The sequence below is a fragment of the Protopterus annectens genome, chromosome 2.part2 (assembly GCF_019279795.1).
Source record: "Protopterus annectens isolate FY-2018-M chromosome 2.part2, PAN1.0, whole genome shotgun sequence".
Taxonomy (NCBI): Eukaryota; Metazoa; Chordata; order Ceratodontiformes; family Protopteridae; genus Protopterus; species Protopterus annectens.
In genome coordinates, this window is record NC_056730.1 from 425505867 (window position 1) to 425530720 (window position 24854).

Consider the following 24854-nt stretch of genomic DNA (forward strand, 5'->3'; position numbering starts at 1 on the left):
GATCATCGAGGTCTTCCAGGCTTTCAGACCACGATTTAGAGAGAGTGGTAAGTAGGCTATTAAAGTCACAGGCACTAGCCCAGATGCTCCACAGCCCGTCTCAACAGACGTCAGCTATTATACATCCCCCTGAAATTTCTCCTTCGACTCTCCTACAGAGCTCGGAGCCAGAGATTATTGGTACCGTGACTATTGCTGCATCGGAGCCGATACCACACCTTTCAGCTCCGTCGTCCTCGACTCCTATCTCCTCCTTTGAGACCTTCCTTGGAGGGATCCGGGCGTCGGGCTTCCCTGGTTGGTTCCGAGGGGGCGAGTGGCATCGGACCCTTGTCCGACCCCGTTCTCCCTCTCGGGGCTTCGGCCTTGGTGAGCTCGGCCCCGACATCTGCTTCGGAGCCTTCCCTTTTGGTGGGACCGAGGATCCCTGTTTCTTCGGAGCAGGATCTCTCGGCCCTACCTGGGAGGGAAGCCTTCGAGGTGATGAGGAGTGTGCTAGCCCCAGAGCTTAGCCAGCAGTCGGTTCCTTTAGCTCCTCCCTCTACGGTGCCTGTAGATGCCTCTTCCCATTCTCTTGCTCCCGGACCCAGAGATCCATCGCCCCAGGTCTCCCCATTGGGAAGAACTTCCTCTTCCGAGGTTTCCCCTGATCCTTCAGGTGAACCCCCACGTAAGAGGACTTGTAAGTGGAAGCACTTAGACTCCCCTGAGTCTACAACCTCGGATACCGATTTAGATGAGTCGGAGGGGTCCCCAAGATCCCCCTCTGAGGATGTCTCCTTTTCAGACATCCTTGAGCTCCTGAAACAGAGGGGGAACTGGCCCTCCATTAACCCCTCCGAGGATGAATCGGTATATCTGGAGGCTTTTGCATCTCGACCCTCCACCTCCTGGGTGTCTCCACCTTTCAACCCTCTCATGGAGGTCATAGCTCGAAAGGCGTGGGCATCTCCTGATTCGGTGGAACCAGTCCCTAGGAGACCTTCTAAATTTATTACGGCCCCCGCAGAAAAGCAGTTTCTTACTAAAGGTGTCCCGGTTGATGCCATGGTGGTGGCGGCCGCCACTAAGAAGGAACTTGCAGATCCTTCCGTACCAGTCCATCCTCCTAACAGAGTCCAGGACTATGGACAGGTATGGTATGGTAAGCGGATGTTTTCCTCAGCGACCTTTGCTATGCGTTCACTGAATTATTTATGTCACTTCACCAGACTTCAAAGGGATATCCTTAAAGAATTAGGTGAAGTAGTACAGGATCCTTCAGCAGCTGGAGCTCAGGAAAAGATTGCTTCTCAGCTGGGAATCCTTAACTCCATAACCAACTCCTCCATGCAGCTCATTTCTTATGCGGCCGATGGGGCGAGTAGAGCTGCAGGCACAGGAGTGGCTCTCAGACGTCAGTCCTAGATGCGGCTCTGTAATTTTGCAGACTCCTCTAAGGTGTCCTTCACAAACTCTCCCTTTGATGGGTCAACTTTGTTTGGCCCTCAGGTGAAGGACACGTTGACCAGGTGTGAGCAAGATGGCAAGACTCTTTCTGCCGTAGGAGTCCATTTCTCCACCCATTCTAGGCCTTATCCCAAAGGTCAGAAAGGGGGGAAGATGTGGTTCCGGAAATCTCAGAGAGTCACGCCGGATGCACGTGGTCAGTTTACCCCCAGAGGCAGAGGGGGTAATAGCAATAGACGCGGCCCTAGGGGCAGAGGGGGTCCGCAAAACCAGGGCAGTAGAGAGCCTCTCTCTGACAAGCCCTTCCAGCATCCCTGAGGTGTTGCCCGACTGTCCACCCTTGGAGGCAGTCGGGGGGAGATTGTCGCTGTACCCAGAAGCCTGGTTTTCCCTCTCTCAAGACAGATGGGTACAGTCGATCATATCCGAGGGTTACAAGATTCCCTTCGAGGAAAGCCCCTTCCCTCAGAAAAGTTCCCTTCTAGACGTTCCACCCGGTCTAAGGGAAATTGCAAAACTAGAGGATGTTATGTGATCCAATCTCGCCTACATTCTGTACTGATGGGCTCGGAGCCGATCCCTCGGCTCCGACTCGGCACGCTATGCTATAGAGCGAAGCCTCTTATTGGCTGAGCTATTCTCTATCCCAGGATGCACCACTACTAATCCCCCAGATCTCGTTTGCCGCTTACAAGCTAGGACGTGGTCTCAAACTTGGCTGAGCTAAGTACTGTTTTTTTCTAAAGTTTCCTGTCAGGAAATTCCTTATTTTCACCCAAAAGCTGTTTTAACAGCTATTGTTGTTGTACGAGTGTGTTTTGGTACATTTTGTTGAGGTAAATTGTGTGTTTGTTTAAGGGAAAGGTTTCCCGTTTAAGTTAGAGGGGCCTTCCCCTATTCCTCAGCTAGTTTCTCTTATTTTTTCTCCAGGAGGTCAAGTACCTGTTTAAGTTAGAGGGTCTTGGCCCTCCTTTTTAGTGTTTTCTGTCGCTGCATTGTATCATTTAAAAAAAAAAAAAAAAAAAGGGTTTAAAGTTTAAAGTTGAAGTTACATTTTTTTCTGTTATTGTATTGGTTCTGACAAGATAGTGTTTCTACACTATTTCAGTGTTTTTTGATAGGCGTTATGTCAAAAGAACATAGACCCTCCGGGTTTAAAAAGTGCGCGAGGTGCGGTTTTAAGATGTCTATAACCGATGACCACTCCTCGTGCGTTTATTGTTTAGGCGCCAAGCACCTACAGGAGTCCTGTAGCGTGTGTCACGCCTTTTCATCTAGAGTCCTCCAAGAGAGGAAGAATAAATTAATACTGAAAGGGCTGATTAAACCCTCCTTCGAGGAGGCCTTATCTTCCTCTTCCTCTCCTACCAAGAAGAAGAAGCCCGTCGGAACCGACTGCTAAGAAACTTAGGCAGGCTTCTCCATCGGCTCCACGGACTTCGGAGCCGAGGGCGGAATGGTCTGCCTCGATGCCTCCAGCCTCGACTCCTCTGCTTTCGGAGCCGAGGACTGGGGCGTCGAGAGGCGGGTCACCTTCATCGGCTCCACTGATTTTGGAGCCGATGAGGGTTGCCGGCTCAGACTCTTCCCCTTCGGCGCCGAAGCCCTCCTCGGCACAGAGGGAAATTGTTTTGGGATCTCCCTCGGAACCGATATTGGTCGAGTCCATTCGGAGCCGGTCCCCCAGTCCTTTGGAGCCGATGGAGAAGTCGGTTCAGACCTGATCGGTTTCATCTAGATCCTCCAAGATGTCTGATTCGGACATCAACAGGGTGCTCCTAAGACTTTTCCAGTCTCCTGTGTTCCAAAAATTAGTTTCGGCTCCGGCCCATACGGCTTCGGAGCCGATGGTCCACCCAGTAGTTATGGTTCCTCCTCCAACAGCCTCGGCACCGTTGGAGTCGGTGCTGGTGGAGCCGATGGAGGTTTTCGGGTCGGCCCCGACCCTTACTCCAACCCCGGCTCTCGAGTCGGAGTTCGGTACGCGGACCTCCTCTGTCAGCCCCGGGGGGGACGCTTCGGGACTGATGTTTTCGGTTCCAAGCCTTCCTCTCGGTGCATCGGCTGCGGGGGTACCGTCTACTGTCGTGGCCACGGGGGTTGGACCTTCCCAGGATTCTGGTGGTCCGGCCTTCAGGGCCATGAGGAGTGCGTTAGCCAAATCTTCTTTGGCTACCTCCACGGTCTCTCCAGCACCTTCCCTGCATACGGAGACTGGGTCTTTGGCAGTCCCCCTGTCATTAGACAGCGGAGCCCCGGGGCCTGAGGTCACCCCCACTGGGGTTCCCCCCCCTCCTGGAGGTCCCTCTGAAGCTTCTTCGGAGGAACCCCCAAGGAAAAGATCGTGCAAGAGGAAGCACGTTGACTCCCCCGATGAGTCTCTCACGTCAGACACTGATCTTGATGATGCAGAGGGGTCCGCTAAGTCGTCCTCAGATGATGTCTCCTTTGCAGACATCCTGGAAGCCCTCAAACAACGAGGCGGCTGGCATTCCAAACCCCCTTCTGCTGATGAGTCGGTGTTCCTTAAGGCCTTCGGGGCTCAGCCCTCCGCCTCCTGGGTGTCTCCGCCCTTCGACGAGCTCCTTGATTTGATCTGTCGAAGGGCGTGGGAACACCCAGACTCTGTGGAACCGGTGCCTGCTCGTCTAAATAAGTTCCTGTCAGCACCCCCAGAAAAGGAGTTTTTGACGAAAGGTGTGGCTGTAGATGCCTTGGTGGTGGCATCTGCTACCCAACAAGATGTAGCAGAGGCTTTGACGTCCGTCCATCCTCCTAATAAGGAGTCTAGGAGCATGGATCAGTACGGTAAGCGCACCCTCAGTTCAGCGGCCTTTACCTTAAGATCCCTGAACTATTTAACGCACTTCACCAGGTTTCAGAGGGATCTGATCAAGGAGCTTTCAGATACCCTCTTGGGTAACCTACCTGAGCAGCTGGCCCAGACGGTTGGCTCTCAGTTGGCTATGCTGTCATCCATATCAAACTCGTCCATGAGGCTCATTTCTTATGCGGCCGAGGCGGTAGAGCGCGGTACAGGTATTGCTCTACGGAGGCAAGCCTGGCTCCGCCTGTGTCATTTTGCGGAAGCCTTCAAGTCTTCCTTTGCCGACGCTCCCTTTGATGGGTCCTCTTTGTTTGGACCCAAGGTAAAGGACACATTGACCCGCTGCGAGCAAGAAGGTAAGACTTTGACTGCCGTAGGGGCACGATTTTCCACTCCCTTTCGGCCTTACCCCAAGGCTAAAAGAGGAGGGAAAATGTGGTTCCGTAGATCTCAGAAGTCTTATTCCTCACAGCAGGATGATCCCCCTTCTAGAGGCAGAGGAGGGGGAAATTCTTCTGGAAGACGCCGTCCCAGAGGCGGCAGAGGCCCCCGCAACACTGGAGACCGCTAGTCCTTTCGTGGCTCTTCAGCCTTTCACAATCCCTGAGGGATTGCCCGACTGTGGAGCTCCGGAGCCAGTCGGGGGTCATTTTTCGAGGCACCTAAAAGCCTGGGAAGGTATCACTCAGGACCGATGGGTGCTTCGAATAATCGCCAGAGGTTACGTCATTCCCTTTTCTCACTCCCCACCTCCGTCCAAGAAAATCCCGGACCCGCCACCCAGTCAATGGGAAATTGCAGCCTTAGAAGTTTCAAAGCTGCTTCAAAAAGGAGTCATCCAACCGGTCCCCGCAGACCAGATCGGATTAGGGACTTACTCAAGATTCTTTTTGGTGCCAAAAAAGACCGGGGACTTGAGGCCCATTTTGGATCTCAGCATTCTAAATCGTTCAGTCAAAAAGTCCAAGTTCCGAATGGTCACCCTACAATCCATTCTCCCACTGCTGGAGAAAGGTGTTTGGATGTGCTCCATAGATCTCAAGGACGCTTATTACCATATCATGGTACATCAAGCGTCCAGGAGACATCTGCGCTTCAGCCTAGGAGACAGTCATTTTCAGTTCCGCGCGCTGCCCTTTGGTCTCACCACAGCCCCCAGGGTGTTCACCAAATGTTTGGCGGTCGTGACTGCTCACTTGAGAAGTCTAGGATTCCAGGTGTTTCCGTATCTAGACGACTGGCTCCTAACTGCCACCTCCAAGCATCTACTATTGCAGAGCCTACAAGCCACAATATCACTGGGCACTTCCCTTGGAATCACCATCAGTTGGCCAAAGTCTGTGTTGCTGCCATCTCAACGCATAAGATTCATCGGAATAGAGATAGACTCGAACCGAATGCAGGTCTATCTTCCTACAGAGAGGATACAAACCATACAGGCTCAAGTTCGAGCCTTACTTCCCAGATCCAAAGCCCCAGCCAGAATGGTCCTGCAGCTGTTGGGATCTATGTCCGCCACGGTTCTTCTAGTTCCCCTAGCAAGGTTGCACATGAGGATTCTCCAGTGGCTTCTTTCGACACAGTGGTCCTTTCAGGATCTCCCCCTCAGTCACCTCATATGGATGACGGAAATCTGCAAACGGGACCTTCGCTGGTGGCTGATACCCTCCAATCTGGATCAGGGACGACCCTTTGTTTCGCCTCCTCCTGTGGCCACTTTGACTACGGACGCCTCCCAGATGGGGTGGGGGTGGGGCATTCCCTGGGCAGGTCAGTCCAAGGCAAATGGCATTCGGAAGAAAGCCTCCTTCATATCAACATTTTAGAAATGAGGGCGGTGCTTCTGTCCCTTCAAGCCCTTCACAATTACCTCCCTCAGGGCGTAATTGCCGTTCACTCCGACAACATGTCAGTAGTCTGGTACTTGAACAAGCAGGGAGGGACCAGATCCTACCCCCTTTGCAGAGAGGCCATGAGAGTTTGGGAATGGGCAGTGTCGACCAAACGATTTCTAGTGGCGACTCATATCCCGGGCAAGTCCAATGTGATAGCCAAAGGACTGAGCAGAACCATCCTCTCTCCACACGAGTGGTCTCTGAACAATACGGTCGCAACTCAGATTTTCAGCAAATGGGGAATTCCTTGTTGCGACCTCTTCGCAACCCCGCTGAATGCGAAGTGCAAAAAGTTCTTCTCCCTCACTCCGGCTCCGGGGGAGAGCCCTCTGGACGCACTAGCCCATCCTTGGCCCACCGGCTTGCTATACGCTTTTCCCCCAGTTCCCCTCCTTCCCAGAGTGATCCAAAAGGCGTCTCACTTGGGGAGCAAAATGATCTTAGTTGCCCCCTACTGGCCTTGTCAGGTATGGTTCCCCTATCTTTGGAAATATGCACTGGACGGTCCATGGTCCCTGGATCAGATTCCAGACCTATTAGTTCATCAGTCGGGACTACTCCACCAGTCCCTCCACACCTTGAAATTAACAGCTTGGCTCCTCCTCTTCCGACTATAGTCAGGAATCATACCTTAGACCCGGAAGTCGTACATATCTTATCTTCGGCCCACAAGTCTGCCACTAAGAAATTGTATTCTAGCAAATGGAAGAGATTTGCTATTTGGGCTCAACTCCGGGGTCTGGATCCCATCACTATTCCTGTATCAGAAGTCCTAAAATTTCTAACTTCCCTTTTCAATCAAGGTTCTTCAGTCTCTACCATCAAGGTCCAATTGGCAGCTATTTCAAATTTTCACGAATCTATAAACCCACTTTTAATGAGCAACAGATTGTGTAAAACCTTCATGAAAGGTGCTGCGCTTTTACGACCTCCGATTTCTCATCCTGCTCCTCCGTGGGATCTCGATGTGGTGTTACGTGCCTTAACCTCCTCCCCCTTTGAACCAGCAGCAACATGTGATTTGAAATTTCTATCTTGGAAGACTGCCTTTCTGGTCGCAATTACTTCTGCCAGAAGGGTTTCAGAGCTTCAAGATAGAGTATCTCTCAGGCCTAATCCATCCTTTGTCCCTAAAGTTTGTTCCAGTTTTTGCCTGCAACAGTCATTAGAGCTTCCAGTTTTCTTTCCAAAGTACTCAAACAAGGCAGAATACATATTCCACACATTGGATGTCCACAGGCAATTGCGTTTTTATCTGGACAGGACCAAACAAACAAGGAAAACAGATCAATTGTTTGTGTCCTTTGCGGATAATAAATTGGGCAAAGCCATCACAAAGGTCACTATTGCCAAATGGATCAGGGACTGTATTACTCAAGTTTATTCCTCTTCTAATAAAGAGCTTACGACCTCTGTCAGAGCTCACTCTATTAGAGCTATGGCTACTTCAATAGCATTCCATTCTAAGCTTGCCATTAGTGACATTTGTGCTGCGGCTACGTGGTCTTCCCCGCACACCTTCATTTCCCACTACAAATTGGATGTGGCATCTCGGGGGCGAGCTTCATTTGGTTCCACAGTGCTCAGGAGTGTTTTCCAGTGAGCCACCCAGGATTTAGGTGCTAGGGACGCTGTCCCATCAGTACAGAATGTAGGCAAGATAGGATCACATAACATCTTTTAGTTATGTACTTACCATAACTTTAGATGTTTGGGATCCATCTCGCCTACATTCCCAATAACCCACCCTCCTTCCCCCTTCCTTGGAGATCAGAAGAGATCGGATGGTCCGAATTCTATTGTTTCATCTTGAAACATCTGGCAATGTTATATAAACAAGTTATGTGTGTGCGCATGAATGCGGACAAACAAGATCTGGGGGATTAGTAGTGGTGCATCCTGGGATAGAGAATAGCTCAGCCAATAAGAGGCTTCGCTCTATAGCATAGCGTGCCGAGTCGGAGCCGAGGGATCGGCTCCGAGCCCATCAGTACAGAATGTAGGCGAGATGGATCCCAAACATCTAAAGTTAGGGTAAGTACATAACTAAAAGTTTCAAAGCTTCTAAAAAAAAAGGCCATCCAGCCAGTTCCAACAGACCATTTAGAGTCCGGAATCTACTCAAGGTTCTTTTTGGTCCCCAAAAAGACGGGAGACTGGAGACCAATATTAGACCTCAGCAGGCTCAACAAGTCTGTCAAAAAGACGAGATTTCGGATGGTCACACTTCAATTGATTTTGCCCTTTCTGGGAAAAGACAACTGGATGTGCTGCATAGACCTTCAGGATGCGTACTATCACATAAAAATCCACAGATGCTCCCGAAGGTTTCTCCGCTTTCGGCTGGGGACCAGTCATTTTCAATTCAGAGCCCTGACCTTTGGTCTCACTACAGCCCCCAGAGTGTTCACCAAATGCATGGCAGTGGTCACGGCTCACCTGAGACGTCAAGGATTCCAGGTGTTTCCGTATCTAGACGACTGGCTCCTCTCAGCCACCACCAGGCATCAACTCATCAAAGCCAGAGACTACACCCTTCGTCTCTGCAGGCAGTTGGGAATTTCGGTAAACTTCGAAAAGTCCTCCTTATCACCCTGCCAATCTATTATCTTTATAGGCGCAAATCTAGACACTACTCGGATGTCAGTAAACCTAACAGATCAGAGAATCCTAAATATCCAAAACCATGTACGGATTATCCTTGCCAGCAACAAGGTACAAGCCAGGTTGGTCCTGAAAGTGTTGGGCCTCATGGCGGCTGCCATCACACTTCTTCCTCTGGCCCGTTTTTACATGCGTCTCCTACAGTGGATGTTGTTCACACAATGGTCCTTCCAGCAGCTTCCCATGCGTCACAAGATCCTAGTGACACAGGCCTGCAAGAACCATCTATCCTGGTGGATTTCCTCTCCTCTAGTCCATCAGGGCAGACAGTTTGTTCCCCTGGCCCCGGTAGCCACGGTCACTTCGGATGCCTCCCTGATCGGGTGGGGGGGCATTATCAGGGCAGGATGGTTCATGGCACGTGGCAACCGTTCGAATACCACCTGCACATAAATATCCTAGAGGTGAGAGCAGTGCTTTTAACGTTGCAAGCCCTCAACGACTTTCTTCCCTTAGGGACTATTGCAGTTCATACGGACAACATGTCCGTAGTGTGGTACATCAACAAGCAGGGCGGAACCAAGTCCTATCCCTTGTGTCGAGAGGCTCTCAGACTTTGGCAATAGGCGATCTCCTCTCATCGGTTTCTGGTAGCAATGCATATCCCTGGGAAAACCAACATAGTAGCGGACAGATTGAGCAGAGCTATACTCATGACTCACGAGTGGTCTCTCAAGCAATCTATAGTGGAGGAGATTTTTCAGAAGTGGGGCCGCCCATGCTCCGATCTTTTTGCTACTCCTCAAAACAGCAAATGCCCAGACTTCTTCTCTCTCTTCCCGGCCATTCCCCCCAGAGACGCTCTTACCCAAGATTGGCCCCAGGGACTCCTTTATGCTTTTCCTCCCTTCCCATTGATACCACAGGTACTCCAGAAAGCGGCCGTTTTGAGATCCAAATTGATTCTCATTGCCCCTTACTGGCCTCGACAAATTTGGTTTCCGTTCCTTTATCGCCATCTCTTGGTGCAGCTGTAGCATCTGGACCCATCGCCAGATCTCCCGACCCACCAGTCGGGTCAACTGCACCGGTCGGTTTCTTCCCTCAACCTCACAGCTTGGTTGCTCCACTTCCTTCCTTAGCCAGGCTTCCTATGATCTCTGACCCCGTTAGAGACATCATAGTAGCTTCTCTTAAGTCCTCTACCAGGAGGATTTACTCTAGCAAGTGGAAACGATTCTCCCTTTGGGCGAAAGCTAAGAACATAGATCCCTTTACTGCCCCGTTCAGTCAGTCTTGGATTTTTTAGCGGAAATTTTTCACTCAGGTTCTTCGTTTTCCACAGTCAAAGTTCAGTTGGCAGCAATCTCGAATTTTCATGTCGGGTTTGCTGACCACAACATTATGTCCCACAAGCTTTGTAAAGCCTTTCTTAAAGGAATTTTCCTTCTAAAGCCCCCTGTTAGGGATCCTCCACCACAGTGGGACCTAAATTTAGTGCTGGCATCCTTAATTCTTCCCCCTTTCGAACCGGCTGCTTCATGTTCATTAAAGTTTCTTTCTTGGAAGACACTCTTTCTGGTCGTTATTACCTCAGCTAGAAGAGTGTCAGAACTTCATGCCCTCTCTGTTCGCCCCCCTTATTTGGTCTTCCACAAGGACAGGGTATCCTTGAGAAGCAATCCATCCTTTTTGCCCAAGGTTGCTTCTAAGACAAATTTAAACCAATCCATTGATCTCCCTGTATTTTTTCCAAATTATTCTAACAGGGCGGAACAAAAATTGCATTATCTAGATGTTCACCGCCAACTCAGATATTACTTGGACAGAATGAAACAATTCAGGAAATCTGATCAACTCTTTCTTTCTTACGCTGAAAATAAAAAAGGTCTCCCTGTTTCTAAAGTGACCTTATCCAGATGGCTATCTTCCACCATTTCTGACATTTATCAACATAGAGGCAAACAACTGAGCTCAAAACTGAAGGCACATTCCACAAGAGGCCTAGCCACTTCTACAGCCTTTCAGGCTAGGCTACCTTTAGATACTTTTTGTGCAGCAGCCACTTGGGCCACTCCTCATACCTTTGTTTCTCATTACAAATTGGATTTGGCCTCCATGGACAGGGCAAGCTTTGGTTCCACTGTTCTCAAGAGTCTGTTCCATTGAGCCACCCAGGATAGAGGTGCTAGGGACGCGGTCCCATCCAGCAAGAATGAAGGGGAGATTGACAACTTAACATTTAGAAGTTATGTACCTACCATAACGTTCCATGTTAGTTGTCTTATCTCGCCTTCTTTCTTGTGTCCCTCCCTCCTGTCCCTCTTTCCTGGACAGACCTTGATCTCCTTTTTCTCTGGAAGATTCTTCTTCCTTGGACACCAGTTAGTTGGCCTTGATTACCTGGTTTCCCTTTACAGCCTTTTAGGCTAGTTGTTCCTCTTTCTTTAGTGGAAAGTTTATTGTTAGGCAGTTTTTCCTCTAGATACCAAACGAGATCTGGGTAATTACCGCCTTGCATCATGGGATATGGGGCTGCCTCGAGCTGGTAAAAGTGATTCTCGAACTTAGCAAGTGCCGAGTCGGAGCCGAGGATTGGCTCTGATCCCATCCAGCAAGAAAGAAGGCGAGAGAAGACAACTAACATGGAACGTTATGGTAGGTACATAACTTCTAATTTTCCAAGGTGGAACCATTGATTGGAGCTGCAGTTTTTTTTAAAACCTGAAAAAATCTGGACTCTACTTCCTATACCTTCCTAAAAGAATGTTGTGTATTGACCCTTTGTCCATAGGTTCATAAGTAAGTACTAGGCTATCTGCCCAAGGACATTTATAAGCCTAGCCAGAATGTGTTGGCTTTCGCTACCCCCTTAGATTAGTTCCCTGTGCCTCTGTTCAGCAGAGTCATTAGTTCCCTGTGCATTGAATGGAATATGACCATTGACCTGGTTTACACAAATGTGTAATTTCATTGGTCTGGGGACTGTAGCACTTTACCATCTTACTGCCAGATAAAGAGCCTAAACCTTGGACAGGTTAAGTGAGAGAGAGATTTCAGGTCTGCCATGTTGGGGCTAAGAGCTCTCATTTATTAATTTTACTTGTCAATATTCCTGTCATTCATTGTGGATCTTGCACTGCAGCAGCTGTTCCTCTTTCTTCTGAGTATGGGCTCAAGGAGTAAGTATTCAGGACACTTATCAGCATGTTATTAGCCTGGGTTGTTATGACACTTGCTGCAGTTTTGAGTTTACTGATGTTTTGTTTAGGGCAGCAAGCTCAGGAGTATCTCTGTGTAATATGGCCTGGCCGAGGCCATCCTCCCATGGGGATGAGCACAGACATTCCATCCGGGATGCCACTTTCTTAAGGGTGCTTTATTAAGAGCTGGGAGATGATTGCTTGAAGAGGAAGCAGGCCTTGTCTTCTGTAGAGGACATCTTTAAGCCCATTCATCTCTCTGCATTTGTACTTCTGGGCTTACCAACCCAGGAAGAAGCCTCCTCATAGAATGAAGAAGGCCCTGAAATGTAGCATGCTTTTGTTTCCTTCAGTTTCAGCTAAATAAAACAAGTGACCAACTCTGCCATTCTAGCATTTACATTCCTGACGATACTGTCTAGTACTGCCATTTGTAGTTGTGATGGAGGTTGGGGGGGGGAGCAGTTCTCTGAATTTGGCATGGGTTACAGTGGAGCCCCATCACAAATGGCTAGTGGGTTTCAGATGTGGTCATGGACAAATCCAGTGTTATTGGAGGTAAATTTCCAACGGAAAGCACTCTGCTAAAAGAACTAAGCCACCTCTGTAAAGCTTTTGGGATATCTCATAGCTACAGTTTTCAGTGGGACCATAAGAGACTGTCCCTGAGAATGAGACCATGGATTCTACTTCACTTTGTTTCCAGAGACACATTATATCTGTTCTGCCCTGGGCCCCAGTTACTTTAGCAGATGCAACTGATATATCAGGTTCTTGATATGCCTCTGAGGTAATGCCCTGTACTGCAAGGTGCCTAGATGGTAACAGGATGTGCTTAGAAACCTCCTAACAACATAGCTAGTGTAGTTTTCTTTGGGTGTGAGTAGCACTTTGAGTTGAAGTGCTGCTGTTTGGGCATTCCTCTGCAATGTGTTCGCCAATATATAGTGGCCAGAGCCTCACAAGAGTTGGAAGCACCATACTTTTTCCTACCGGGAGAATTCCTGGTGGCATTCTAGGAGTGGACACTTCTTTGATTGCAGTCCCCTTGAAAGTGACTGGAAATTGAAAAAAATCATAAGGGATAGCCTTCATTAATGTACAGCGAGTCACAACCTAATGTGTATTCTTTCCCCCATTAAAGGGCCTCTTGACAGCCTGGCTGAAGATGTATTGGAAAGATTAAACTCAGACCATTTTTTCACCGTTTGGGCTTTTTGGCCTGTGCAATCTTTATGGTACCATTCTGTCTGCTTAAGATGGGGGTGTTGCAATAGATTGCAGTGTGTTCATTGTTGGAGAGCCTGCAGATGCTTGTAGTTCTTCAGCTGTCAGACCTGTGCCACTGAGGCCGTAGACAGGTGGACCACCACACTAAACCCCAAGGGGGCCTCCCATTCCTAATGGCGTAAAGTTGTTAATGGTACTGATGAATGATGCTTTGTTGATAAGGTGGGGAGCTCAACTTAGCTACTTCATAGTTAAGGGGAAGTGGTCCTCTGCCTCCTGAAAAACAGAGCCCCATCAACAAAGTGGAGTTGTTAGCAGTCCTTTTGGCCATATAGGCCTTGCAAAAACAAAAATGCTTCAACTCCTAATTTGGTTTGGCAGCCAGTCTGTCATATAATATCTACACAAACAAGTGAATGTATATTCCTACCCTTTGTGCCAGAGGGGTAATGTACATTTGACAGTGGGCCATACACAGAATGCATCATTAACCTTGCAGGTTGAAGAGCAGTGCTTTGTTTAGCTCTTGAGGAAGTGGGACAGTCTAGATATCAACCCATTTGCCACTCAGGAGAATGCATTTCTTCCCCATTCTGTTCAGGGCAGCAGTTTAAGGGTGAGTTTATAGTGGATGTGTTATGCCTTATGGCTAGGGATATTTGTTTGCCTTTTTTTCCCATTTCTTTTGATTCTACTCATTGCAAAATTCAGAGAAAAATTACTAAAGCTAAACATTATTGCCCCCCCCGTGGCAGAGAATATTGTGCTTTTCATCTTGCAGGTTGACCTGGCCTGTTTCAAGCCACTGTGTTTTGGGACTTATTTCTCCTTATCCTGACATTGTGAAGTGGAAGACTCTTGGCTCAGTATCAGCTGGTATAGGTGCTGTTGGAGGGTACTGGCAAGGCATAAATGATTGTAAGACTCCATGGCATTGGAATATCTAGGAATCTAAGGAGGCTTTGCATTTCAGTACACCTTCGAATGATTCTCCTATGTAGGATTTGAGCTTTTATGATTTAACAAACTTAATCCATCCCACTTTGATCCATGTGGCTTGGAAGTATTGAAAGTCTAATCTTGGAGAATAGGCTTTTCATTGGCCCTTACCTCTGCTCACAAAGTTGAAGCTTGAGATGTTTATGCATAGGAAGGTTATCTGGTCTTTCACAGTGTTCAGATGTACCTTACAGCCAGTCCGCATTTCTTCTAAAAAGTAGTTTCTGAAATTTTTGAAATCCATTTGGCTGTATTACTCACCAGAGTAGGGAGGGCCAATCACTCCCTGGCTATTCATATCTAGCTCAAGTTTTACTTGAACTGTGAGTGTATGTTTTTAAGAGGTCTAAAGTGCTGTCTTGTCTTATTTGTTCCAGACATGGAAGAGTTTGCAGCCACCAAACAAACACTCCAAGAGGATTGCCAACTGAATGATTGTTCATGTTCTGTTGAAAAATGCTGTGGTTAAAAGTCCCTTCACAGAAGGAGTGGCTGCTTCTGTTGATTCCATCAGAAATGTCTCCATTAGTTCATTGTTTCTCTCTTTCGCAAGCACTGTTGTCTGCAGCTCTAGAATCAACCTTTTGGTTTTCTTGCCTTTTGGATGCTCACCTTTCACCCTCTCTGATTTGAATTCATCCCACTTGCAGATCCATTAAGCAAGTATTTCTGCTGTTACATACTACAGATACTTTTATTAGTTGATGGTACCCTGCTGAGTCTTAATGACTCATCTGCTGTGCTCATTTGTTTGGGTTGACTGTTTGGCCATGTGTTTCTGTTGGTGTTCCCTCAAAGTCTGATAGTTATTTACTTGTATAAACTTTTCAGCAAGTGCATGTGCCAAATTGTTATTGTTTAGTCTGTAAGAAACTAGCTCAGTGCAGTGGTTGAGGATGAGCTAGTGATCTTGGGATAGGAGCACTTCTGATATAGTGTATATAACATCATGGTATTTGCTGGCATTGGCCACATGTACCCCAAGGTTGAAAGCTTCAGAGAGGAAACAGTGCTGAATTACAACATAAAAAAGGATGAACCTCAGTGAAAGTCTTATTAAGGGGGGTCCTTAATAGATCAGGTTATATATTTAGAATGCATTTATTTATAGTTTTCTTAGTTAATGGTATTAGTGATAGATTAAGTTGCTCCTTCAGGGTCAGATGTAGATATGCCAAAATGTAACAAACTTGTATATCAGGGCTGCCTCTAAATTTGCATAATTCAATGTAAGTATCCATAAAAAAATATTTTATATTGCAGTATGGATTAAATTGGCTAACGATATTGTTCCCAAATGTGTCTGCAGCCTTTCAGCTTTACCTTTTCATTCTCTATAGATCTGTCTATATTGAGGGTCATCTTTACTAAATATGAGCAATCATTTTAATAAAATGTGTTCATCAGCAGAGAGATAACGTTTTGTCATTGTGACTTTTTTTCATAGAGGATAAAAAAAAGTCTGTCTAACATAATTCTTGTGATATTTCATTACAGTATCACTTGCAGGTGCATCCAAGAATTTGATCCTCTGATTCATAGTCCTTGAAAAGTCTGTGTTCTGATTGGAATGTCTTTTTTCCAGATATGATTTCATATTACTGACTCTAAAAATTTAACAGGTGTACATCACTGCGGAACATAAGAGATAATGAAGAGAAAGACTCTGCATTCCGTGGGATTTGCGCTATGATAAGCGTTAACCCTGGTGGAGTAGTTCAGGTAATGTTTGGGAGAGATACTTGTAATCCCTCACTTGTTTCATGTTGTTGATTGGAGAATAGTAGATAATAAAAGGGTAGCCATTGCTTTGTGAGGGTATGATGACTTGGTGAAAGCTGTCGAGAGAGAGTGATATCTTTGTTATGTTGAGAGGAGCTAATGCTTGCTCAGTTTCTTTAAGAAAGTGAATTTAACTATAATTAAATTGATATAAAATAGTCATTTATACAGTATGTAGCTGATAATTATTGAAATAAATTCAGAGCTTTCTTCAAAAATCTGTGTGCATTGTTAGCTTGTCATTTCATCTTCCTTTGTGGTTCAACAAGGTTCTTCCAAAATCTCATCAACCTGTGTTGCAGGGTGACATTCTTTCTGGTTCATGTTGGAGTTCTGCACTCCTGGATTAGGGGATGTGCACTTCTGAACATTCCCCAGTTTGTTCTTGCTACTTTCACTCTTCATTCCCCAGTTTGTTCTTGCTACTTTCACTCTTCATACCCTCTTTTAACAGTATTCTTACAAAAATTCCTATATTTAGCACCAGAAGATAAGAGGGAGGCATAGTTGCACTAAGTGCCTAAGAAGTCATCAGATGCCAAGGTAGAACTACAGGTATTTGTTTTGCCTCAGACCTTTCCATTATGTCCATAGCTAGTTTTGGTACTAACATTTTAACAGTGCTACCCATAAATTCCTTTGGTTTTAAACTCTGACTTCCTGGCTAGCCATTGCCTAATGAAAGGTGGGGCAGTCCAGAGAAGCAGCAACAGTCAGAGGAGTATTCATTGGGTCTTTAGTCCATCAGCAAACTGCATGGGACTGACAGTAGGATATGGGTTAGAAGTCTGTGTTTAAGACCATTAAAGTAGAGTCTTCTGCTAAGTCCAGTAGTTTGATTGCAGCCTGTTTACGTCCTTCCTTAGATCACAGTTGTAGTATTCCAGTCTGCTGGGTTATCTCAACAAGTAACCTGGATATCTGGCTGAGGTGCCAAAGCCAAAACCTTCTTAGAGTCATGCATCCATATGACCTAAGCCCATGGGGAGTAAGGATACATAAGTCAGCTTATGAGGGTAAAACCTCAGACTATCTCACTACCAGTCCAAATGCAGGTCTCGTAGCCATTAGTCTGTTCTGTGAGTTGTCTTCAGTATCATTCGCATTCACTGGTTCACATAATTGCCTTATTGGGGAGCTTTCTCTCTTTTTTCTTATTAACCTTGTTTATTCTATTAGATGTCAGCAAGGAGGGAAAAGTGTGATTGTGGTAGGCAGATTTCTTACAAAGATCTCCACTCCAAGTTGCATCTTCAGTTCAGAGGTCCAGAATAAAAATAAATAAGGGCGTGAGGGGTAAATAGAGCATATGCAGAATTCTTCAGCCTCATTAACTTTGTGCCTTTTACAAGCCTGTCATAGTCTGTAAATCTGTCAGTCTGGTATAAATCTGTATGGGTCTTAGTTTAGAAAGTCAGGTTCACTGTGGCTCTTCTGGATTTTGGGTATTGCAGTGTTCTTCTGACTCATCATCTCTTCCTAGTGTTTTGATCTCTGGCAGCCTGGTTAACTTAAGATGTGAAAACCATCTTACTCTTTTTATGTATGCATCCCATATCCCTGAATTGTAAAGTCCTTAAGCCCTCCTGTGAAAAATTAACAAAACCTTCTATTTAATAGCTCTTCTGCAGTGGTTAAAGCCAGGAACTTCCTGAGGATCCTTTTCTGGGCCCTTTTTTTAGTTTGCTGTGCCTCTGCAAGCAAAATATATTTATATATCAATGAGTCAGGAGTTTTGCAGTGACCTTTTTGAAAAGGAGAGACCATTAAGTTAAGAACTGTAGTTTGCTTTTCAGGCATGCAAATCGAAGGATAGTATATCCAGTGATGTTATGTTGTCCTATCCCGCCTTTATTCTTACATGTGGGTTCGGAGCCGATCCTCGGCTCCGACTCGGCCGATTACAAAAGCTCTTTAAGTCGTCTCTTTGCAAAGTAGGTATCCCATAATGCAGTGGTATCAATCATCAGATCTCGTTTGTCGCTTTACGAGTTCAGAAGTGCTCTTCTTGGCTGTGGCTAAGTGAACTTTTTCCTCTGTGTTTTTCTTGCATTTATAGTTAGTATATAGTTGGATTTAGTTAGAAAATACTTAGAATATAGTTAGAATACTAGCCTTACACAGTAGTGAATATTCGGTGGTGTTTAATAGTTTCATTGTTTTGTCAGCAGTTTTGACCATCATTTTTCTGCAGGCGTGTGTGTGTCTTTATTGGTATCCCATAGTGGTAGCTTAGATTTTTTTTCTATTTAAGTTTTGCTTTTTCAGCCTTTTGTCGGCTTTTTATTAGCTTATATAGAGTATTTGCTATTGAGGTCTTTCTAGTTTTAATCCGTTTTCTGATTGACATTAGAATTTCCTTACGCGTGTGTATATTTGTTTTTAAGCATAGGTAGCTTAGCTAACTGTTTTTAGGTGTGGCGTGTTTCTTTATATAACAAAGTCTGCTTTTCATTAGGGGGCTTTTTTAGTTGTGTGTTCTTCCCTCGTTTCTCATAGGGCTAGACCTGTTTAATTTAGAGGATCTAGTCCGCTTATTATACTGTTGCTTTCTTTTCTGCTTTAGTAGGGCTAGGACCGTTTGTTTGAGGACCTAGTCCTCTCCTCCTATTACTTCTCCATTTGTTTGGTGTGTTTTATCGTCCCTGTAGTTGCTGTCCATTTAAGTTAGAGGACCTAGCTAATTCCCGTTCTATTGTTTCTGTGACATCTGCTGCTAGTTAGAGTTGTCTAGTATGTCTAAAGAAAAAGAAAAGGATCATAAACCTTCGGGTTTTAAGAAGTGCAAAAAATGTAATCAAAAAATGTCCATAACAGACGGGCATACTGTATGTGTCTATTGTTTAGGGGCCATTCACTTACAGGAGAGTTGTACTTTTTGTCATGTTTTTAGCTCTAGAGTCCTTCAAGAAAGGAAAAAACAAGCTTATTTTGAAAGGTCTCCTGAAACCATGTTTTGAGGAAGGTAGCTCTTCATCCTCTCTATCTGCAAAGTCTTCCTCTAGTCTAAAAGAAAGACTGCTAAGAGGCCATTTCCAGTGTCATCAGAGAGATCTGGACCCCCTGAAAAAAATATCTAAAACTGTTAAGATTTCCTCCTCATTGGCTCCACTGCCTTCAGTGTCAACTGAGATTATTACCATTGATGTGCTTATATCGGCCCCAAGAACGTAGGAGCCGAAAAAGGATTTTTCAACTGGGAGCTGGTCTACAGACATTCCTCCAGTCTCTCTTACCTTGAGATATCCTGTTTTAGAGAGCTCTCGCTCACCAACCCTTTCCTCTAGGAGCAAACTGTTGGATGAAGATGTGGCGAGGGTGGTGGCCAGACTTTTGAAGGTGCCAGAGCTGGCACATTTGCTCTCGGCTCCTGCCCAGCTGGTTTCATAGCTGTCTGAACCTTTTACATCCACTTCTGTTCCTCCTTCGAGCCATACTGGTCTGTTGGAGCCAGAAGATCCAGTACTGCTTGTAGTAGAACCTTCAGCTCCTGGCACCCCATGAGACCTTACCGAAACTGATATCTGCTCTGACACTCTGTGCCATCCGTAGTCTCTAGGAGCTGAAGTTCACAAGTCGGCCCCGAGGGAGATGTTCGGACCAGAGCCTCTTCGGTTCCAAGTCTACCTCTCGGTGTGTCGGCTTGGCTGAGCTCTGTCCCTACATCCTGCTTTGGAGACGATTTCTTTGGAACCGAGGGCTACCTCTGCTTCTTCGGAACCAGTGGTGTCCTCGGAACCGGGGGAGTCAGCTTTCGAGATGATGAGCATGCTAGCCAATTCTACAGCTCAACGCAAGGATGCTGATGTTCTTCCCCTGAAAGCACCGGCCTCTGTCTTGGCGCCACCATGTCCACAGGACAACAGAGATCTGCAGCCTCAGAAGCACCCTCTGGGTGGTCCTCATTCTTCCGAGACCTCCCCAGAATACCCTTCTGAGGAGCCTCCTCAGAAGAAAACATGCAAGAGGAAGCATGTTCATAGGTTCATAGGTAGGTACTAGGCTTTCGGCCCAAGGGCTTACGTAAGCGTAGCCAACAAGGTTCCCTGGCTTACGCCACCCAAGAAAGTTATTTTTCTGTGCCACTGTCGAGCAGAGACACAGAAGTGATCCCTGGGGTGTATTTCCTATTTCCCATCCACTCATCAAGGTTTTTCTTGAAGAGTGCTAATGAAGAACATTGCTTGACATAGATGGGTAGCCTGTTCCAGAGTATGGGAAGTCTTTGGGACAGGAATCTCTCCCTCCAGCATGTCCTGTTTGTTGTGGTGACAAGGTCTAGGTCCCTAGAGCGTGTAGCTCAGAGGGATTGGGATTTCTTTAGATGTAGCATGTCCAGCAGCTCTGGGTTTGACATAGCTTTATATGTTAGGCAGAGTTCACCTCGGAGTAGGTGATGTGCTACGGAGTAAAGCCGGAGTTTTTTGAGGAGGTCAGTGTAGGGCATGTGTTTGAGGCCAGTAATCCTCTTTGTGAGGTACTTCTGTGGCCTTTCCAGCTGCTGCAGATGTCTTGTGAGGTACATTCCAAAAGGGGTGTTGTACTCTGTAATGGGTCTAATGAGTGTCAAGTAGAGGGGAGCAATGACCTCTTTTTTCCTGGATGAGAACCCTTTTATGATGAGGTGTGCCACGTAGAAGGACTTCCTGACTATTGTGGCGATGTGACTATCAAAGGAGAGACTACTGTCCTCCTGGGTCCCAAGATCTCTTATCACACATTCGATGTTAAATAGATTGCTGCCTATGTGGTAGTTCATGGGTACAGAGTTTTTACCAAAGGGGATGACACTGCACTTTTTGGCATTGAGATTGAGGCCATGGCTCTGACACCAGGCATTTGTCTCAGCGAGGCCCTTCTGTAGGATGTCCACATCATTTGGGGACTTGACTATGGCTCCTAGTTTGCAGTCATCTGCGAACTTCATTAGCCAGAGGCTTTCTTTGTTAGCCTTACTTCAGAGAAGTAGATACCAAACAGGAGAGGTCCCAGGATGGAACCCTGTGGTACTCCACTTGTCACTGCTTTGAGGTCATATTTGGAGTCTGCAACTTTTACAGTGTGGGGTTCTGCCAGTGAGCCAGTTGGCAACCCATCTTGTGACGTAGGGATTTGTACCTAGTTTAGTGAGTTTAGCTATAATTCCAGAATATGGGGGATGGTGTCGATAGCCTTAGCGTGGTCAAGATAGGCTGTGTGAACCACCTTACCCTCATCTACGGCTTTGGTGACTGCCTCAAAGAAGTCGATCAGGTTCAGGAGGCATGATCTGCCTTTCACAAACCCGAACTGGGTGGGATCCAGAGTTTGGAGGTTACCAATGTCTTTGTTTATGAGTTCCATGATGATACGTTCCATGGCCTTGCAGACCAGGCCCGTCAGGCTAACAGGTCAATAGTTCCCGGGATCAGTGGGATAACTGTCGCTGTGCACCATTCAGTGGGCACAAAGCCTGATGTGAGACTATTATTGAACATGGTGCTTAAGTGGGGAGCCAGTTCGTTCTGAAGTTCATGTAAAACGCAGCCTGGGATGTTGTCCAGTCCCATGGATGCTGTGTTTTTGGCTTTAGAGAGTGCGGCTTTTACCTGCGTAGTTGTGATTACAGGGACACTGCATTCTTCCTGTATAGATATGGGCGCTTTAGGGGGCGGGGGGGGGGTAAAGTTAGCACTGAACCTATCTGCCAGGATGTTGGCAAATATCAGTTGGTTCTGTAATTTTCGTGCCATTGTGCTGTAACTCAGAGCAGATCTGGGTGTTGCCATTGAGATTCTTGACATAGCTATAGAATGCTTTGTGGTTGTCCTTAGAATTAGTGGCGATTTTATTTTCGTAGCTAGCTTTGGAGGATCTTATAAGGTATCTCAGCTTCTTACTGAGGCTGACCAGGGAGCTCCTCCACTCATGGGATTTTGCTCTCTTTTGCAACAGTTTCTACCTTCTGTTGTACAGTTTGTTTATGGCAGGGGACCACCAGATTGGCTTCCTTTTTTTGGAGGATAGTGTCTTGGTTCTGTTTGGGATAGCACGATCCATGCACTTGTGTAAGTGCTTATAGAGTGCATTTGTGTAGGATTCAGCAGTTGTAACTGTTTTGTCCATCTGCATGGGTGTCATGAAGTTTACCACTTCTGCCTTAAGAAGCATGAAGTTGGCTTTGGAGAATTTTTTTACCATGGTTTCCTTAATGGGGGTGGGGGTGGGATGTGGATATCAAGGGTGATTAGCTTAAGGTCGGATCGGACCAACAAGTTGACTTCAGGTGTGGAACACCGGTCACTCATGTTGGTAATTAATAGGTCTAGGATATTGTTGCCCCTGGTGGGAGTGTGGATAAGTTGTAGACTCCCCTGATGTGTCTGTCACCTCTGACACTGACCTCAAGGAGTCAGAAGGGTCCCCACGGTCATCCTCTGTTGATATCTCCTTTGTGTAGATATCCTTGAGATCCTAAAACAGAGAGGCGGCTGGACTACCATCTCCCCTTCTGATGAGGAGTCTGTGTACCTGAAGGCTTTCAGATCTCAATCTTCAGCCTCTTGGGTGTCTCTGCCTTTCAACAAGCTCATGGACTTGATCAGTCGAAAGGCATGAGAATTACCTGACACTATGGAGCCAGATTTCTGTTAGCCCCCAAGGAAAAGGATTTCTTGACAAAAGGTGTGCAGGTAGATGCTGGGTGATGGCAGCAGCCACCATGAAGGAGCTTGCAGAGACATCCTCATCTGTCCGTCCGGTGAACAAGGAGTCTTGAATGATGGACAGATATGGGAAGCATGTTTTTTCTTCAGTGGCTTTTACCCTTAGATTGCTGAATTATCTTATCCATTTTACAAGGCTTCAGAGAGATCTCCTAAAGGAACTAGGAGATACTCTACAAGGTACTTCATCTATGGAGGTATCAGAAAAGGTTACTGCTCAGTTATCCACTTTAAACTCCGTAGTGAACTCCTCCATGAGACTGATATCATACACAGCAGATGGAGGGAGTAGGGCAGTGGGTTCAAGAGTTTCCCTGAGGAGACGCTCCTGGATGCGCCTGTGTAACTTTGCGGAACCCTTTGTCTACCTTCACAAATGCCCCCTTTGATGGTTCTTCATTGTTTGGACCAAAGGTTAAGGATACACTCACCAGATGCAAGCAGGAAGGGAAAACTCTCACTGCTGTTGGCGTATGTTTTTCCGTCTCTTCAAGACCCTATTCTAAAGGGCAGAAAGACAGGAAGATGTGGTTCAAGAAATCCCAGAGATTTTTCCCAGACGCACAAGGTGATTCCCTTCCCAGGGGCAGAGGGGGAGGAAATAATGGTAGACACCATCCTAGAGACAGAGGGGGTCAGCAGAACTAGGGAGACCTTGATTCCTTTCGCGGACGTCCCTATCAGTGCTCCTGAAAGGAGGCCCAACTGCTACTCTGGAGCCAGTCGGGGGACGTTTATCTTTGTACCCAGAAGCCTGCCACAGCATCACAAAAGACAAGTGGATGCAAAACATAATATCCAGAGGATACTCCATACCCTTTTCCTACCCCCCCCTTCTCAAGCCAGGAAAATCCCGAATGTTCCACCCAATCACACGGATCAAGCAACCATAGAGATCCAAATGTTGCTAAACAAGAGAGTCATCCAAACCATCCCCATAGATCAGATAGGATTTGGAACTTACTCGAGATTCTTTTTATTACCAAAAAGAACAGGGGATTGGAGGCCCATATTGGATCTCGGCAAACTAAACAAATCATTAAAGAAGTCCAAGTTCCGAATGTTGACACTGCAGTCTATAACTCCCCCTTTTAGGGAAAGACAATTGGATGTGCTCGATAGACCTCGAAGATGCATACTGCCACATAAAAATGGACAGAGCATCAAGGAGTCACTTACGCTTCCTGCTGGGAGCCAGTCGCTATCAGTTTTGTGCTGTGCCCTTTGGTCTCACTACAGCCCCCAGAGTGTTCACCAAATGCATGGCAGTAGTAGCGGCTCAATTAAGACATCTTGGATTCCGAGTGTTTCTGTACCTGGACGACTGGCTCCTAATTGCCACCACCAAGCATCTACTTCAACAGACCAGAGGCGTGACCCTACAAGTTTGTGCTCAGCTAGGTATTACAATAAACTTGCAAAAATCTGCCTTGTTGCCCTGTCAGCATGTTACCTATACGGGCACAGAATTGGACACTGTTTCAATGATGGCGCGCCTTCCCGGCGACAGAATTGTGAATCTCAAACAATAGATATTGCTGCTTCTTCCCAAACACAAGGTCAAGGCAAAGATAGTGCTCAAACTACTGGGAACAATGACCTCAACCATAACCCTCGTTCCCTTAGCCAGGATGTATATGAGAATCCTACAGTGGTTACACTTCTCCCAGTGGTCGCTTCAGGAATTTCCTCTGTCTCACCCAGTCATAATAACAGAAACTTGCAAGAAGGATTTTCGATGGTGGATTCAATCAGAGTTAACCATCAGGAGACCATTCGTTCCACATCAGCCTGTTGCTACTGTGGCCACCGATACTTCCCAGATAGGTTGGGGGGCATTACCTGGGAAAGACAGTCCAAGGCATATGGCAAGAACACGAGGCCCATTTGCATATCAGTGTTCTAGAGATGAGAGCAGTACTTCTGGCTCTGCATGCACTTCAAAACTCTCTTCCTCTAGGGATGATTGCTATCCAGTCCGACAGTATGTCATTGGTATGGTATATAAACAAACAGGGAGTAACCAGATCATACCCGCTTTGAGGCTCTGAGGGTTTGGCATTGGGCAATATCTTCCCAACGCTTTTTAGTCGCAGTGGACATCCTGGGAAAGTCCAGTGTGATAGCCAACAAGCTCAGCAGGGCAATTTTGATGCTTCAC

The 24854-nt window shown here is 46.5% G+C and overlaps 1 protein-coding gene across 1 annotated transcript in view; it reads left to right on the forward strand.

The window, feature by feature from the left end:
- Positions 1-24854, forward strand: part of TNPO1 (transportin 1) — a 3819238-nt gene that overhangs the window by 3113626 nt on the left and 680758 nt on the right. The window contains exon 21 of the mRNA XM_044064437.1: positions 15830-15929. Coding sequence (XP_043920372.1) covers positions 15830-15929 — 100 coding nt within the window. The remainder of the gene's footprint in view (positions 1-15829; positions 15930-24854) is intronic.